The 17,724-nt window shown below is 46.1% G+C and overlaps 1 protein-coding gene across 11 annotated transcripts in view; it reads left to right on the top strand.

Moving 5' to 3' along the window:
• The window catches only part of LOC110496850, a 96,615-nt gene that overhangs the window by 76,496 nt on the left and 2,395 nt on the right, over positions 1–17,724 (top strand). For 8 of the 11 annotated variants that reach the window (XM_036953219.1, XM_036953224.1, XM_036953225.1 and 5 more), the window contains 14 exons: positions 3,011–3,112; positions 3,250–4,722; positions 4,860–4,937; positions 6,939–7,072; positions 7,200–7,322; positions 7,729–7,786; positions 7,915–8,430; positions 8,601–8,684; positions 8,835–8,888; positions 8,971–9,108; positions 9,295–9,428; positions 9,870–10,053; positions 13,895–14,068; positions 14,443–16,629. In XM_036953219.1, coding sequence (XP_036809114.1) covers positions 3,011–3,112; positions 3,250–4,722; positions 4,860–4,937; positions 6,939–7,072; positions 7,200–7,322; positions 7,729–7,786; positions 7,915–8,430; positions 8,601–8,684; positions 8,835–8,888; positions 8,971–9,108; positions 9,295–9,428; positions 9,870–10,053; positions 13,895–14,068; positions 14,443–16,629 — 5,439 coding nt within the window. The remainder of the gene's footprint in view (positions 1–3,010; positions 3,113–3,249; positions 4,723–4,859; positions 4,938–6,938; positions 7,073–7,199; positions 7,323–7,728; positions 7,787–7,914; positions 8,431–8,600; positions 8,685–8,834; positions 8,889–8,970; positions 9,109–9,294; positions 9,429–9,869; positions 10,054–13,894; positions 14,069–14,442; positions 16,630–17,724) is intronic. The other 3 variants (XM_036953223.1, XM_036953221.1, XM_036953220.1) reach the window with 3 other exon arrangements.

Here is a 17,724-nt window from a genome sequence, read left to right as displayed (position 1 = left end):
TAGTCATGGCTCACATCAACAGTATCCTCCCGGACACCCTAGACCCATTCCAATTCAAATACCGCCCCAACAGACCCACAGATGATCTCAATTGCACTCCACACTGCCCTTTCTCACCTGGACAAAAGGAACACCTATGTGAGAATGCTGTTCATTGACCACAGCTCAGTGTTCAACACCATTGTGCCCACAAAGCTCATCACTAAGCTAAGGACTCTGGGACTAAACACCTCCCTCTGGATCCTGGACTTCCTGACGGGCCGTCCCCAGGTGGTAAGAGTAGGCAACAACACGTCTGCCACGCTGATCCTTAACACTAGAGCCCCTCAGGGGTGTGTACTTACTCCCCTCCTGTATTCCTTGTTCACCCACAACTGTGTGGCCAAACATGACTCGAACACCATCATAAAGTTTGCTCATGACACGATAGTGGTAGGCCTGATCACCGACAACAATGAGACGGCCTATAGGGAGAAGATCATAGAACTGGGCAGTGTGGTGCCAGGACAACAACCTCTCCCTCAATGTGAGCAAGACTAAGGAGCTGCTCGTGGACTACAGGAAAAGGCGGGCCGAACAGGCCCCCATTAACATTGACGGGGCTGTAGTTGAGTGGGTGTCCACATCACCAACGAACTGTCATGGTCCAAACATACCAAGACAGTAGTGAAGAGGGCACGACAAAACCTTTTCCCCCTCGGGACACTGAAAAGATTTGGCATGGGTCTCAAGATCCTCAAAAAGTTCTAGAGCTGCACCATCGAGAGCATCCTAACCGGTTGCATCACCGCCTGGTATGGCAACTGCTCGGCATCTGACCGTAGGGTACTACAGAGGGTAGTGCGTACAGCCAAGTACATCACTGGGGCCAAGCTTCCTGCCAACCACGACCTATATAATAGGCGGTGTCAGAGGAAAGCCCATAAAATTGTGAGACTCCAGTCACCCAAGTTATAGACTGTTTTCTCTGCTACTGCACGGAAAGCGTAACCAGAGCGCCAAGTCTAGGACCAAGAGGCTCCTTCTACACCCAAGCCATAAGACTGCTGAACAATTAATAAAATCGCCATCGGACAATTTACATTGACCCCCCCCCCACCTCCTTTTTGTACACTACTGCTACTTGCTGTTTATTATCTATGCAAGTCACTTCACCCCCACCTACATGTACAAATTACCTAACCTGTACCCCCGCACACTGACTCTGTACCACCAGTGCCCCCTGTATATCACCTCAATATTGTTATTCTTATTGTGTTACTTTTGTTTCTACTTGGTAAATATTTTCTTAACTCTTCTTTAACTGCACTGTTGGTCAAGGGCTTGTAAGTAAGCATTTCACTGAAAGTCTACGCTTGTTGTATTCAGCGCATGTGACAAATAACATTTGGCCCAGCGTCGTCCGGGTTAGGGGTGGATTTGGCCGGCAGGGATGTTCCAGTCCCATCGCGCACTAGCGACGCCTGTAGCGGGCCAGGCACAATGCACGTTGACACGGTCGCCAGGTGTACAGTGTTTCCTCTGACACATTGGTGCGGCTGGCTTCCGGGTTAAGTGGTCGTTGTGTCAAGAAGCAGTGCGGCTTGGCTGGGTCGTGAGGTACGGATCTCAAACTTTGCATCTCCCGAGTCCGTACGGGAGTTGCAGCGATGGAACAGGACTGTAAAAAGGGGTTAATTAAAACAAACCATGTTTAATTGTTACCTGATTTAGGATCTTCAAGAACCCAAACCTTTGCTCGTCATTCAGTACTCCACAAATTAATTGAATTATTTATATATATATGTGGACGGACCACATATGACTGCCTATTTCACAGAGATGGAGAAAGGAGTTGGGGAAAATAGAGAGCGAGGGAAAATGGGACATTTATAATGGATACCTACGAGGACTGTCTTCACGTTAATCATATACCTTGCACACGAACCACCGCCTGTTTTGGAATTAGAAGCAATGAATATATTTCCGCGTTGAATGGCGTTGTTCGCCATCTATCTCTGTTGAAACCAAAACTTCTTGAAATGGGGTTTTGTTGGGCTTTCCGCTTCTACATGCTCTGATTGTCCACCAGAGGTAACAATGTCCTTCTTAGTTGTCCGGTCTCCAATGAGCTCAGAACTTGTTCTTAGCTCCTGTGGATAGTCAGTTTGAACCACTTTTACACGGACAGCTGCAGCCTGCTCATTTTCGGGTGTGGTCTGCTGAGTTTATTCTCTTCACTTTGTGTTGTTTCAACCATTTCTCACATGTAGCTAACACTCCACGTTTCCTCATCTAGTGTTGAGGTTGAGAGTTCAACGTGTGGACAACGGTTTCACATCTTCTGGTATGGTATGTTACTTCTTAGTCAGTCCTTTAAGGCACTCTGGTCGAAAAGGGCGGTTCCATCACGCTGACAAGCTCTCTGACCTCATTCAGGGCGTGGCTACTTAAAGGGCAACATATCATCAAAACTAAGATCTCGTTAGAAAACTAAAATCACATTCCTGTCTTAACAAAAATATTATCTTCATTCTTGATATTTCCTACACAATGTAAAGGATGTAAACTTGACATAAACAGTGTGAAATCTCTTCAAGTTACAATATTTTAGTTATATAATTGTCACAAAATAGACATTAATGTTCCATAGACCATCTCTTGTTTAGAAATATTGTCCCAGTGTTCACTTTTGTAAGTTAAAGTTTTTGGGCCGCAAAATGTCTCTGTAACAAAAACATTCCAATCACCAAAAAGAGTTCCCTGCTGAATACAATTTACGATTGGCGTGAGGTGTCATAAAACCCCCACATCAATCCCTACTCCCCTCTGCGGGTGAGAGCGGTCTAGTGGACATTGATCCATTGTAACCTGATCTTTGGATCCTCACAGGCGAGTCGTGACACTTTTATTTAGCTGAAACTGTTCTTTGGCTGAAATTGTTCTACTGAAGCTGTATTTTAGCTGAAACTGTTCTTAACTGAAGTTAAGGCATCTGCTGTGTCTCCACTCATCGTTTCATCTCCCTCAGGTATGTGTGGGGCAGAGTCACGTGAGACCGAGGGAGTGTGTCCTCTCCCTGTCAGTCTATCAGAGGAGGAGAATGACCAGACGCTCCTGGTTCAGATCTCAAGTGAGTCACAGAAATATCTCTATCTGTCCATAGGGGTGTGGTTCTTTACCTGAGTGCCATGTTATAAAGTTGCTCTTTCTCTCCACCCTTCTCTCTCTCTCTCTCTCTCTCTCTCGCTCTCGCCTGCTCCCCCCCAGTGTTTTTGGGAGAAGACCAGGAACCCCTACAAGTACCTTCCCCGTTCCTCCAGGATCAGCCATCCCTTACTTCCATCCCTCTCCCACTCTCTACGCCTCACCCTATCCCCCTCTCTTCCTCAAACCCTCCCTCCCTCTCTCCCTCAAACCCCTTTTCTACCTCTCTTTCCACAGTTGTCCTATCTACCTCACCCACCCTCTCTTCCTCCATACCATCCCACACCCCCTCGTTGTCCACAGAGAAGACGACACACCCCTCCCCTGTCTCTGTCCCTGTTCCTGCACCTCTCTCAGCTCTGAGGAGTTCAACACATTTGAAGGACTGGGAGACTTCTCTGAGTCCAGAGTGGTGGGAGAGGAAGAGCCCAGAATGCAGAGAGACGCAGACGCTTCTAGAAATACCAGACAGACACACTCTTCTGGAATACTCGGACAGAGACAGACAGATTGAATACTCAGCGAGAGACCGACAGACTGCATACACTGAGAGAAACCGACAGACTCATCTAGAATACTCAGAGAGAGACAGACGGGCAGACTACTCAGAGAGAGACAGACGAGCAGACTACTCAGAGAGAGACAGACGGGCAGACTACTCAGAGAGAGACAGATGGGCAGACTACTCAGAGAGAGACAGACGGGCAGACTACTCAGAGAGAGACAGACGGGCAGTCTGCTCAGAGGGAGGCAGACGGGCGGACTACTCCGAGGGAGGCAGACGGGCGGACTACTCCGAGGGAGGCAGACTGGCGGACTACTCCGAGGGAGGCAGACTGGCGGACTACTCCGAGGGAGGCAGACGGGCGGACTACTCCGAGGGAGGCAGACTGGCGGACTACTCCGAGGGAGGCAGACGGGCGGACTACTCCGAGGGAGGCAGACGGGCGGTCTACTCCGAGGGAGGCAGACGGGCGGACTACTCCGAGGGAGGCAGACGGGCGGACTACTCCGAGGGAGGCAGACAGGCGGACTACTCCGAGGGAGACAGACAGGCGGACTACTCAGAGGGAGGCAGACAGGCGGACTACTCCGAGGGAGGCAGACAGGCGGACTACTCCGAGGGAGGCAGACGGGCGGACTACTCCGAGGGAGGCAGACGGGCGGACTACTCCGAGGGAGGCAGACGGGCGGACTACTCCGAGGGAGACAGACAGGCGGACTACTCCGAGGGAGGCAGACAGGCGGACTACTCCGAGGGAGGCAGACAGGCGGACTACTCCGAGGGAGGCAGACAGGCGGACTACTCCGAGGGAGGCAGACAGGCGGACTACTCCGAGGGAGGCAGACAGGCGGACTACTCCGAGGGAGGCAGACAGGCGGACTACTCTGAGGGAGAACTGGACGAAGACCAAGAACACACACATCATCACAGTGAACACACACATCAGCACAGTGAACACACACACTTCGAGCAGGCCCCAGCAAGCTGGCTCAGTGTTCCACAGGTGTATCTGCTGCCGGACACACCCGCAGGTGAGAGAAGGCTTCTTGTGACAATGGATGTGTTGATTGACTGTGTTTTTCTGAGGAATACTTGGTGTTTATAGGCTGAATGATGTGTCACTAATAATACTTGGTGTTGATTTGATTGTCTGGTGTGTCACTCACAGCAAAGAGGGTTGTCGGCCCCAGCCACCTGTCCAAATACCTGAAAGTGAAGGGCCTTCACAACACAGAACCGATCATAGGTCAGTTGTGTGTGTGTGCGTGCGTGCTCCAGAACTAAGATGTTTGGTAGAATGTAGAGCGATCTCTCCGATTGTGTGTTAGGGTTTAACAGGGATCAGGTTACAGAGATTTCCCGCCCCAAACCCACTACAGTTTCCCTGGATAAATAACTGCGAGAAACGGGTATATTAAAATAAATGATTTCTATGAACAGGATGACTTAAAATGGAACTGTTATATGCAATGTCAAAATCCTTCTCTGCTCTGCTATCTGCATGATCAATCAATGCTCAGTGTGTGTGAGAGTATGTGCTGTTGTAAAGGCCTATTGTATTGTTTATGCTGAAACTGTACACGCAGTTTCAACCTTGAAATGCAGTTAGTAGGCCTACGGTAACAAAATAGTCTACAACTTTTGAGCTTCCAGTAGGGTAACTACTTTTATTCATTTAGAAAATGTCAGATGTGTAGCAGAGCTTCACTTAAACGAATGCCACCAAGGCAGAATGCTAAATCTGCAAGGGGAGAATAAAGTGTAGCCTACAGGCGGTTCGACAAGTAGATTGATCTGACATGGAGGCCTACACATGCGAGACAAGTGCAGAGAGAGTAGTGGGGGCTTCAGTAAGTACAGGCTTAGCTCAAGCCAACGCAAGATGCAGTCTTACCTCAAGCCAATGCAAGCACTGGATGAAATTCTAGCAGAAATGGTTGCGAGCGACACATTCTCCTACATACCATTGCAACAGTGCCAGCTCCAGGCATAAGCGACATAAGCAGTCGCTTGGGGCCCCAGGCCGCTAGGGGCCCCATCAATCAATCAAATGTATTTATAAACCCATTTTACATCAGCCAATGTCAGTGCTATACAGAAACCCAGCCTAAAACCTCAAACAGCAAGCAATGCAGGTGGAGAAGCACGGTGGCTAGGAAAAACTCCCTAGAAAGGCAGAAACCTAGAGAGGAACCAAGCTCTGAAGGGTGGCCAGTCCTCTTCTGGAGATTATAAGAGTACATTGCCATTAAGGCCAGATTGTTCTTTAAGATGTTGAAGAACCCTCCCTCTCAAATAACATAATGTTGAGAGTTAGAATAGTAAAATACACAAGGTGCAACTTCGAAATTGGGTTGTGCATTCAATTGGCGACAGATTTTTTTTTTGCTTAAGTTTTCATGTACCGACTAAAAATCAAAAGTTCAATGTGTTTCCATTGCATTTTCAAATTTACCAATAGTTCTGTCACAAACTATTGGTATTTATTAAGGATCCCAATTAGCTGTTGCCACGCAGCAGCTACTCTTCCTGGGGTCCAAACATATTAATAAGGCACTTACATTACATAAAATATAAAACAGTACATCATATAACATTATTACACCACTACATATCCACAATACAAAATGTTTAATACCACCATAGAACAATATTACAATGTACACTACCGTTCAAAAGTTTGTGGTCACTTAGAAATGTCCTTGTTTTTGAAAGAAAAGCAAAGAATAATGTCCAGTAAATAACATCAAATTGATCAGAAATACAGTGTAGACATTGTTAATGTTGTAAATGACTACTGTAGCTGGAAACGGCTGATTTTGTTTTTTCTCCCATTATCAGCAACCATCACTCCTGTGTTCCGATGACACATTGTGTTAGCTAATCCAAGTTTATCATTTTAAAAGGCTATTTGATCATTAGAAAACCCTTTTGCAATTATGTTAGCACAGCTGAAAACTGTTGTGCTGAATTAAGAAGCAATAAAACTGGCCTTCAGAGTAGTTGAGTATCTGGAGCATCAGCATTTGTGGGTTCGATTGCAGGCTCAAAATGGCCAGAAACAAAGAAACAAAGACTTTCTTCTGAAACTCGTCAGTCTATTCTTGTTCTGAGAAATGAAGGCTATTCCATGCGAGAAATTGCCAAGAAACTGAATATCTGAAGACACAGAATGACACTTCTCGTTTTGCCATTAAGAGATGGAATGTTTGTAAAATACCTGGAAAATATTGTGTGTGTGTTCCAGGTCTGGGCAGTGTGGTGGAGTGTAGAGGCATCTCCCAGGCTACGTTTTTCATGTGTGTGAGCTGTGCTGAGACTCTCTCCAGTACACACATCTGTGAACACATCATCAGCGCGCAACACCAGCAGTGCTACATGGTGAGTGACATCACTAGCAACTACGAAAGTGTGTGTGTGTGTGTGTGTGTGTGTGTGTGTGTGTGTGTGTGTGTGTGTGTGTGTGTGTGTGTGTGTGTGTGTGTGTAATATGTGAATGTGTTCTTAGTTTTCCCAGTATAGTCCTATGCGCTGTGATTGGTTGAGAGAGCAGCAGCAGCCTCCGAGTCCACAGCTCCTCAGGAAGGTTGCTTCAGCACTGTCACAACTGGAGATGGATCTAGATGCACAGGTAAACATGGAAACCTTCGGGTTCAGGGGTCAGTGGCTGGTCAACACAGGGTCATTGAATGGTTTAGGGTGTAGATGTGGTCAAGGTTAAGGCTGATTTTTACCCTACACAGAACGCAACATAAGAACTACAATTAGCTACGCAAAATGGAGATCATTTTGCGTATCTTGCATACATAAGGTATACATTAGGCTTTAGAGGTTAGGGTTCACGGTTCTGGACAGGGAAAAGGCTATTTTTAAGCCTACTGTTGGTTTTTGTGGTAGTCAAGCCTCTATCCATTTGTGTAAGAAAAGACCGAACTACAGGATTTTCTAACCACACTTGTCTGTCGATCTGTGATGCCACAGCAGACTGGAATGGGACTCATAGATCATAATGTACCTGTCTCCATTGTGTTGCCTAGGTGATGCTGCTGGATCAGATGTGGTATAACCTTGTGCAGTCAGCTCCATTCTACGAAGGTGTGTGTGTGCCTATGTCTGTGCGTTGGTGGGTTTGTGACGTGTATTTGATTGTATTGTATTTGATGATCTGCTGACTGATTGTTTTTTTGTTGTGTGTGTGTGTGTGTGTGTGTGTGTGTGTGTAGCCATGTACATGCTGCAGGAACAGAATCAGAATGCCCTGTGTCTACACACAGCAAGCAGACATCAGCTTTTTCCCCCAGTTGGTCCTGACCCAGCAACAGAGCAGGGCTTTGACCAGAACTACAGAGTGATGGATAAACTGACCATGGATCAGATTGAGCCGCATCACCCCCTGCAGACAGCAGATACAGTGGCTGGTAAGCTGACTGGAGATCAGCTGGAGTCAGGCCAGTGCATACAGACCGCAGACAGACGGCCAGATAATCAGAACCCGGATCAGCCCCAGTGGAGCCAGAGGTCAGAGAGAACAGAGATGGTCCCTGAGCCAATAAGAGCCAAGACACCACATAATTCTGAGCCAATCAGAGACCAGACACCACAGAACATTGAGCCAATCAGAGCCAAGACGCCAAAGAATTCTGACCCAATAAAATTCCAGACACCACAGAACACTGAGCCAAAAAGAGCCTGGATGCCACAAAACTCCTCAGAACCACATCTGGACCAAGACAACACAGGTGAGAGAAGGAGGGAGGAGATTGTTTACAATTGTTCAACATGGTACTCTTACTTGGATTGGTGGCTACTGTATTGGTCAGAGTTTACAGTGATATAAAGTATGTAATTACTGTATTGGTTAGAGCAATGGAGGTTAGTGAGGTTTCAACCTCTCTTCCTCTTCCTTCAGTCATTGTCAAACAGGAGCCTGTGGACCCCAAGGTGGAACCTCAGCCCCATCCTCATACCCAGCCTGAGGTGGACCCCTTAAAGGGTAGGAAGCATGAGTTTCTACTGACCAATGTAACAACACAGTGTGGTCAAAGACATAGTAACTTAGTTGTAATTACAAGCTGGTACTTACATAGTTCTGTTTTTGGGTTATTACGTATTTATTAACCACTGTAGTCCTCTCCTCTGTCAGATTCCCTGTATGGACACAGAGTCCAATTCTCCCCAGATGTACAGAACCTGGCTGGTGAGACTGAGATCGAGAGACACACACAGAATTCACTGCAGTGGTGACAGAAATAGATGATTGTATGTGTGTGTTCTCTCAGGTGTGTGTGAGGTGGAGTACCAGGGGACCGTCCTAGGACACAGCCAAGAGGTGACACGAAAAGGAGGGGCCACAGAGAACTCCCTTCACCCCACCAAGAACCTGAGAGACTCCGTCAACAACAGCCTGCCTTTGGTCGGTCAGTGTCCCAGGAGTGTGTTCAGATAACAGTGTTTAGTACCTTTGTCTTTCTACCTCTGTGAGTCTTTATTCACTGTGCGTGTGTATGTGAGCGAGCGTGTGGTGTGTGCCACAGTACTGTAAGGGCTTTGTCATTCTCTCGGTGTGTGTGTGTGTGTGTGTGTGTGTGTGTGTGTGTGTGTAGGTCTCAGTGCAATGATAGAGTGTTGCAGTGAGGGCCAGGTGTCCTTCTACCTGTGTGTGTCGTGTGGCAGCAAAATTGAAAAAACTCTACTCATCAGCCACGTCCTCAAATACAGACACCGACAGCTGTACCTGGTGAGGCACACACACGTACACACCTCTTACTCAACCATACACACACTAGATACTCACGTAAATGGTGATTGTAGAACAATGACACAACTAAACAGAAATATAATTAAAATAATCTATGCCATGGAAAGTTTGACATATGCCTTAAGACAAAAACAGTTTTTGAAAGAAAATGGGAAAAATGGAAAGCTTTCACAAACCAGGTATTAAGTATACCTTGGTGAAAGCCAATATCATTGCTTTCATATATTGTACTGTTCCTACCTTATGGCATGAGTTGTTTTATTTTTTGCTTTTGTTTCTGCATTTCTGTTTTGCTGCTCTGTTTTTATATTGGAAAAGTGAAATAAAATCTAAGTTAAAAAAGATATATAAAAATGAATATTTAAGGTACACTCACAACACATCAGCTAATCTCCGCTAGTCTCTCCCCACCACGCCCAGACAATGAGGTACCCGTGGTATTTCCTTGGTGTGGTACCAGCCCGAGGGTTGGCAGAACAGTCCAGACTGATGCAGATTGCTAAGGAGGTGGAGGAGCAGAACCATGATGAGCCTGGCACGCTACAGGAGGTGATTCTGGCCCCTGCTGACTTTGACGAGATCAAACGGATGCTGTTTGATAAAGGTGAGTGATTGTTGATAGACTTCTGGGTGATCTGGGACTAGTGTGATTATCTGCATGTTGCTTCGGAACCTGTAGATTTAAATCACTCACTCACTTCTCTTCCTTTTTTTTAAGAGGGTAGATCAGCTTTAATATTGTGGCTTCCATCAATGTAATTGTCTGCATTATTTCCAATCCCCAATATATATTTTTTGCATGTATAACACTTCAGCCAAAAGTTTGGACACACCTACTCATTCCAGGGTTTTTATTTTATTTTTGCTATTTTCTACATTGTAGTATAATAGTGAAGACATCAACATTATGAAGTAACACATATGGAATCATGTAGTAACCAAATAAGTGTTAAACAAATCAAAATGTATTTTATATTTGAGATTCTTCAAAGTAGCCAGCTTTTGCCTTGATGACAGCTTTGCACACTCTTGGCATTCTCTCAACCAGCTTCATGAGGTAGTCACCTGGTATTAATTGAAAGGCATTCGTGTGCTTTATAAAAAGTACATTTGTGGAATTTGTTCCCTTCCTAATGCGTTTGAGACAATTAGTGGTGTTGTGACATGGTAGGGATGGTATACAGAAGATGGCCCTATTTGGCAAAAGACCAAGTCCATATTATGGCAAGAACAGCTCAAATAAGCAAAGAGAAACGACAGTCCGTCATTACTTTAAGACATGAAGGTCAGTCAATACTGAAAATGTCAACTTTGAAAGTTTCTTCAAGTGCAGTCGCAAAAACCATCAAGCGCTATGATGAAACTGGCTATCATGGGGACCGTCTCAGGAAAGGAAGACCCAGAGTTACCTCTGCTGCAGAGGATAAGTTCATAAGAGCGTCACGAGAATTTTCAATCCCAATGATGATAACTAAACAATTATTTAAGCTTTTACCAATCCCCGAGGTTTGTAAGACCCTGGGTTTAATAATAATTAGGCAAAGTTCCGTAAGGCTTATTCAGAGAACGTTCTAAAGTCAAAAGTGCAAAGACATGTCATTTTATAACCCCCCCCCCCCCCCACACACACACACCTACTTACACAGACACACAAACAGTATCCGGGCTGTATCTTTCCCCACAGTCCACATTCCTCGTTTATCACTACCAAGCTGGCAGTTCCATGCCATTCCCTCCCTCCCTCCCTAGGTTAGAGGGACCTTGGAAGGAGCCTCTTTCCTGTTGTTCTTTGTTCTCTCAACTCTTACACCACTACACAGCAACACAATGGTCTAGTCACACATATTATGGAATTATGACTACTAACACATTTCATACAATTATATGATTTCAGGATGGAATCCTTTAGTCATTACTTTAAACATATAAATTCCCTTATCATAGAGTTACCAGCCTCAGAAATTGCAGCCCAAATAAATGCTTCACAGAGTTCAAGTAATAGACACATCTCAACATCAGCTGTTCAGAGGAGACTGCGTGAATCAGGCCTTCATGGTCGAATTGCTGTAAAGAAACCACAACTAAAGGACAGCAATAAGAAGAAGAGACTTGCTTGGGCCAAGAAACATGAACAATGGACATTACTGGTGTCCATTGGTGGAAAGTCCAAATTTGAGATTTTTGGTTCCAACCGCTGTGTCTTTGTGAGACACAGAGTAGGTGAACGGATGATCTCCATGTGTGGTTCCCACCATGGAGGAGGAGGTGTGATGGTGTGGGGCTACCTTGCTGGTGACACTGTCGGTCTGTGTCTAAGGCACTGCACTGCATCGCAGTGTATATGTATGTATGTATGTATGTACATTTTACGGATACAGTATATTTTACATGAGTTATCTTGTTCTTTTTAGTCCCATCCTTCAGCTCCACTCAACCCCTCCCATCTATCTCTGAATACCATCCGATTTTCTATTTACGATATCTTTTTCAACTGTGCTGTGATATTTCACAAAAGTTCTGAACCTTTCTATTCTCATAGTTTCTACAGATTGTAAATAAAAATAAACATTTTATCTAAGAGTATTATTGATAGATTGACTATGACTTTTCAAATCACCCAGCAGTGCTATCTGCAGAGTTCGCTCCAGGTAAATAGTGCAATTCCTCATCCATTCCTGAACCTGCGACCAAAAACAAGCTATTTTTGGACAGTATCAAAACAAATGAACTAATGATTCTGTCTCTTCGGAGCAAAACCTGCAGAACAGGGAAGGGTTGTATCCCCCATATATAGTGCTTTCGAAAAGTATTCATACTCCTAGACTTTTTCCACATTTTGTTACGTTACCTTATTCTAACATGGATTAAATGAAAAAATGTTCCTCATCAATCTATTCACAATACAGCATAAGGTCCCGATGTTGACAGTGCATGTCAGAGCAAAAACCAAGCCATGAGGTCGAAGGAATTGTCCGTAGAGCTCCGAGACAGCATTGTGTCAAGGCACATATCTGTCTATACAAAACATTTCTGCAGCAATGAAGGTCCCCAAGAACACAGTGGCCTCCATCATTCTTAAATGGAAGAAGTTTGGAACCACCAAGACTCTTCCTAGAGCTGGCCGCCCAGCCAAACTGAGCAATTTGGGGGGGGAGAAGGGACTTGGTCAGGCAGGTGACCAAGAACCCGATGGTCACTCTGACAAAGTTCCAGAGTTCCTCTGTGGAAATAGGAGACCCTTCCAGAAGGACAATCATCTCTGCAGCACTCCACCAATCAGGCCTTTATGGTAGGGTGGCCTGAATGCCAAGCGTCATGTCTAAAGGAAACCTGGCACCATCCCTACGGTGAAGCATGGTGGTGGCAGCATCATGCTGTGGGGATGTTTTTCAGCGGCAGGGACTGGGAGACTAGTCAGGATCGAGGCAAAGATACTGAGAGAGCAAAGTACAAAGAGATCCTTGATGAAAACCTGCTCCAGAGCGCTCAGGTCCTCAGACTGGGGAGAAGGTCCACCTTCTAACAGAACAACTACCCCAAGCACAAAGCCAAGACAACGCAGGAGTGGCTTCAGGACAGGTCTCTGAATGTCCTTGAGTGGCCCAGCCAGAGCCTGGACTTGAACATGATTGAACATCAGTGTAATCACTGCCAAATGTGCTTCAACAAAGTACTGAGTAAAAAGACTGAAAACTTATGTAAATGTGATATTTGCAAACATTTCTAAAAAGCAGTTTTTACTTTGTCGTTATGGGGTATTGTGCGTAGATTGATGAGGGGGAAAAAAATATTTAGTACATTTTAGAATAAGGATGTAACATAACAAAATGTGGGAAAAAATCATGGAGTCAGTATATTCCAGTATATCCAATATATTCATGATTTCTTTAAGTGCATTCGGGTGATAGTTTGTAGTGTTTTCTTTACGGTCCATTGAAGTATTTAAAACTGAATTATAATCTCCCACCATAATAATAGAGTCTTGTATTGCTTGTAGGCTTGGTAAATTATTATATATATTTTCAAAGAAGCGTGGATCATCATTATTTGGACCGACTAGATTAATGAGCCAAATATGTTTATGGTCCAATGACATATTTAAAGAAATCCATCTTCCTTGCAGAATCTGGACAATTTGTCCATTCGGATAAAAATGATTGTTAATTAATATCACCACCGCTTTGCCCATGGAATAAGTATATTTCACAAGCCCACCTCCCCCAACCACACAATCCTTTTTCCACACAACTTCATTTAAAATTGTTAAATGACTTTCCTGTAAACAATATATATTATATTCCTTCTCTTTCAGCCAGGTAAATACTGATACTCTTTTCTTATTGTCTGCTAAGCCATTACAATTATAACTGGCTATACTTATTAAGTTTCATCTCTATTTATCATAATATATGTTTGTAAACCTCTCTCCCTCCCTCCCTCTCCAGCTCTATCCCGTTTGCAGGAGATCTGTAGAGAGCAGAACCAGACTGAACTCCTCACCATGGTCACCAGCAAACCTGAACCAATAGTGGTCAAGCAGGAGATTGTGGAGTGCCAGGTGGTCTCCCATCAGGCCTTGGGGCAATTCCTACCGCCACAGAGATGTAGGAGAAACACGGGTGAATTGAATACTATCTTACTGTTAAGCTACAGAAAATGATGATAATACTGTAATTCTAAACTGGGTGGTTCGAGCCCTGAATGTTGATTGCCTTGGTATATCATATCATAGCAAATATTTGTGCTGTTGTAATTATGTTGGTAACCAGTTTCTAAAGCAATAAGGCACTTCGGGGGTTTGTGGTATATGGCCAATATTCCACAGCTAAGGGCTGAATCCAGGCACTATGTGTGGCGTCGTGCATAAGAACAGCCCTTAGCCGTGGTATATTGGCCATATCCCACACTTTGGGCCTTATTAAGTATATCTCTCACTCTATTCAATTAAATGTAGATCTCTCTCTTTCTCCCTCCCTCCTTCTCTGTCTCTCAGGAAAACGTTGTTCTAACGTTGAGGGGTCAGAGGTGAGGGGTCAGCAGCAGGTGAAGAAGAGAAAGGTGTCTAGCCCCCCTGAGGGTCACACTGCCCCTGTCATCTGTCTATCATCTCCTGAAGTCACCAAGTCTTCTGAAACACACACTGTCAACCAGACACACACCATCACACCCTCATCCACACAATCCAACACTAAGCCGAAACTCACAAACACACACTCTGACTCTCAAACTAAACTTAAACCTTCACGCACACACCCCAAACCCAGTTCAACAGCCCCAGAATATACTAGACCCAAACTCATTCCCCATTCTGCCACCAAGCCCTCCGGTATCCCTGCCGACAGCCTGACTGTTGCCAAAGAGTCCTCTAGCATGAAACCCACTCACACACTGTGCAAACCCACACACACACTATCCAATAGCCAGAAGCTCACTGACAAACATTCGGACAAGAATGAGTCTCAGAAACATACTGAAAAGGCTAAACCTACTCGCACACACAGTGAACGCACACACAGAAACCGCACACACACTCGCAAACACAGTGACCTCACACGCACTGACAAAGCCAAAGACGGGCACAGTGACAGGACCAAACGCAGACACAGTGACCGAAAACACACTAACAGACATTCTGACCACTCACGCTCTCACACCCGCTCTAAGAGACATAATCGTAGCTCCAGCCGTTCCTCCAAAGCCTCCCCCAGAGCTAGTCCCTCTGAGCCCCCCCTGCTCTCCCCCTACTCCCCCGCTGCATTCTCCCCCACCAGAGCCACTTCTGCGGCGAGCCTAAGCCAGGTCAAACCCAGCCAACCTTCCTGCCTAGTCAACAAACAACTACCCAAACAGTCCAGCCAACCAACCAAGAGACCTCCCAACCCAACCTCAGCAGTCAGACCTCTCCAGACCCAGGCCAACCCTCCCAACAACACCTCTTACCCCCACCTGCACCCAGCAAGAACCGGACCCATGACCCCCCCACTCGGACCCATGACCCCCCCACTCGAACCCATGACCCCCCAACCCCCGGCCATCCCTCCCTGCCTCACTCCTCCACCTCCACCCCAGCCAGATCCAGTCTACGCCTCTGGGGTTAAGGAGAAGACTTCCATCGTAGACTGTGATCAATTTGTGGAATACTTTGTCTCTTTGTTGCGCTCCCCCCACTTTCCTCCTGCCCTAACCACCCCAGAGAGTGCAGAGAGCGCTGAGGCTCATACCAGGGCAACAGGCCCTAACCCTGGAGGGGAGAAGATGAGGGGTGACTCAAAAGGTCATGCCATCGCCATAGTGGCGGCATTACCCAACCCGCTAAAAAGGAAGCTATCCCTACAGGAACCCGAGGACAGAGACCCCTGGAACTACGAGAGCCGACAGTTCACTCCCAACTCCAAACCTAACCCCAACTTCAAACCTAACCCCAACTTCCAGAACCCTAACTCTAACCCCAACTTCCAGAACCCTAACTCTAACCCCAACTTCCAGAACCCTAACTCTAACCCCAACTTCCAGAACCCTAACTCCAACTCTAACCCCAACTTCCAGAGTTATACCCCCACTACCAATGCCACACTAGCCCAGGGGGGTTACACTGGAGGGGTTACAATTTCCTCTAGCCCTAACCCCACTGACCCACAGCCCCCAGAGATTCTACCTGGTTACACCTACCCTGGTTACACCTACGCTGGTTACACCTACCCTGGTTACACCTACCCTGGTTCAGGTTACGCTGGAGTTGTCAGTGTTAGTCAGTTCACTTCCAACTCCTCCATTAACCCTATCCCCAGCGCCAGTAACACACAGTCACAGCCACAGGCAAGGTGGTCTGGGGGCAACTGGGGAACAGGCTACCCAGAGGCAGGCTTTGTTACAACAGGTCTAGCTGGTACTTCCTACCCTGGAGCTGTCTCTTCTGGAAGTGGACCTGGCTACACTGGAGTTCTGCTCTACCCAGAGATGGGCTACTCAGACATGGACTGCCGTGGACAGGCTTACCCTAGGTCTGGGACTGGACTCGGTTCTACTGGGACTGTTATGCCCCCAGGAAGCCTCTACTCTACCACACCATCTCCAGCCAACCCCAGCTATTTGGCCTTGACCCAGCCATCACTTGACCCAGCCAGCTACTCCGCCTGGACTGCTACTGACACCGGGGTTGCCATTGAAACCAGCACAGCAGGTATTACTATTGGTGGTTGGTACCCATGGGCCAACTTCTTCCTCAGACCCCCTGCCTATTATGTTCTACCTCAGCCAGCACGGAAGTGGGCACGCTACTGCAGCAATGTCATCAAGACCAAAAACAACCTGCCTGCTAAAGCTACGGCTAATGCTACGGCTAATACTACTGCTAATGCTACCTCTCCTCTTACAGCTAGCTAGCTACCTCATCTCCCTCGGCTAGCACTGTCACTGCAGCTACCACTTTTCTCTCTTCTGCTTCTCTTAGTGCGATGGCTAACAGCTAGCACCTCTGCTACAGATGTAGCTAAAGCTGCTTCACCTACTACTGATGCCAATGTTACGGCTACTATTGCTATGCTAAGCGATGTTATGGCGATGCCTGCCCCTCCCCCTCCCAGCATGGAGGAAGGGTCCTGCCCTCTGTGGCCATATTAAGACAGAGACTGTCCCAGTGTTGTAGTGCTGGGTGATGAGTGCTCCGTCTCTATTGCTTTACAATATCTTTGCTGTAACACTGTAATGCACTTGTCTTTTTCTACTAACACTGACTTTGCTGATAACTACTTTGTTGAGGGAAAATGTACTTGCTACAATTGCGATATGTTGTCTCACCTAGCTATCTTAAGATTAATGCACCAATGTAAGCCACTCTGGATAAGAGCATATTCTAAATTACTAAAATGTGATGGTGTATTTGCTGTACTGTATAACTAAACTCAGCAAAAAAAGAAACATCCTCTCACTGTCAACTGCGTTTATTTTCAGCAAACTTGAAATGTGTAAATATTTGTATGAACATAACAAGATTCAACAACTGAGACATAAACTGAACAAGTTCCACAGACACGTGAATAACATAAATGTAATAATGTGTCCCTTAACAAAGAGGGGGTCAAAATCAAAAGTAACAGTCTGGTGTGGCCACCAGCTGCATTAAGTCCTGCAGTGCATCTCCTCCTCATGGACTGCACCAGATTTGCCAGTTCTTGCTCTGAGAACCCCACTCTTCCAAGAAACGTACCTGCGAGTTCCCGGAGATTTCTGGGGGGGGGGGGGGGGGAATTGCCCTAGCCCTCACTCTCTGATCCGA

The sequence above is a fragment of the Oncorhynchus mykiss genome, chromosome 18 (assembly GCF_013265735.2).
Source record: "Oncorhynchus mykiss isolate Arlee chromosome 18, USDA_OmykA_1.1, whole genome shotgun sequence".
In the NCBI taxonomy this organism is placed as follows: domain Eukaryota; kingdom Metazoa; phylum Chordata; class Actinopteri; order Salmoniformes; family Salmonidae; genus Oncorhynchus; species Oncorhynchus mykiss.
This window is presented reverse-complemented; position numbering and strand designations above follow the sequence as displayed.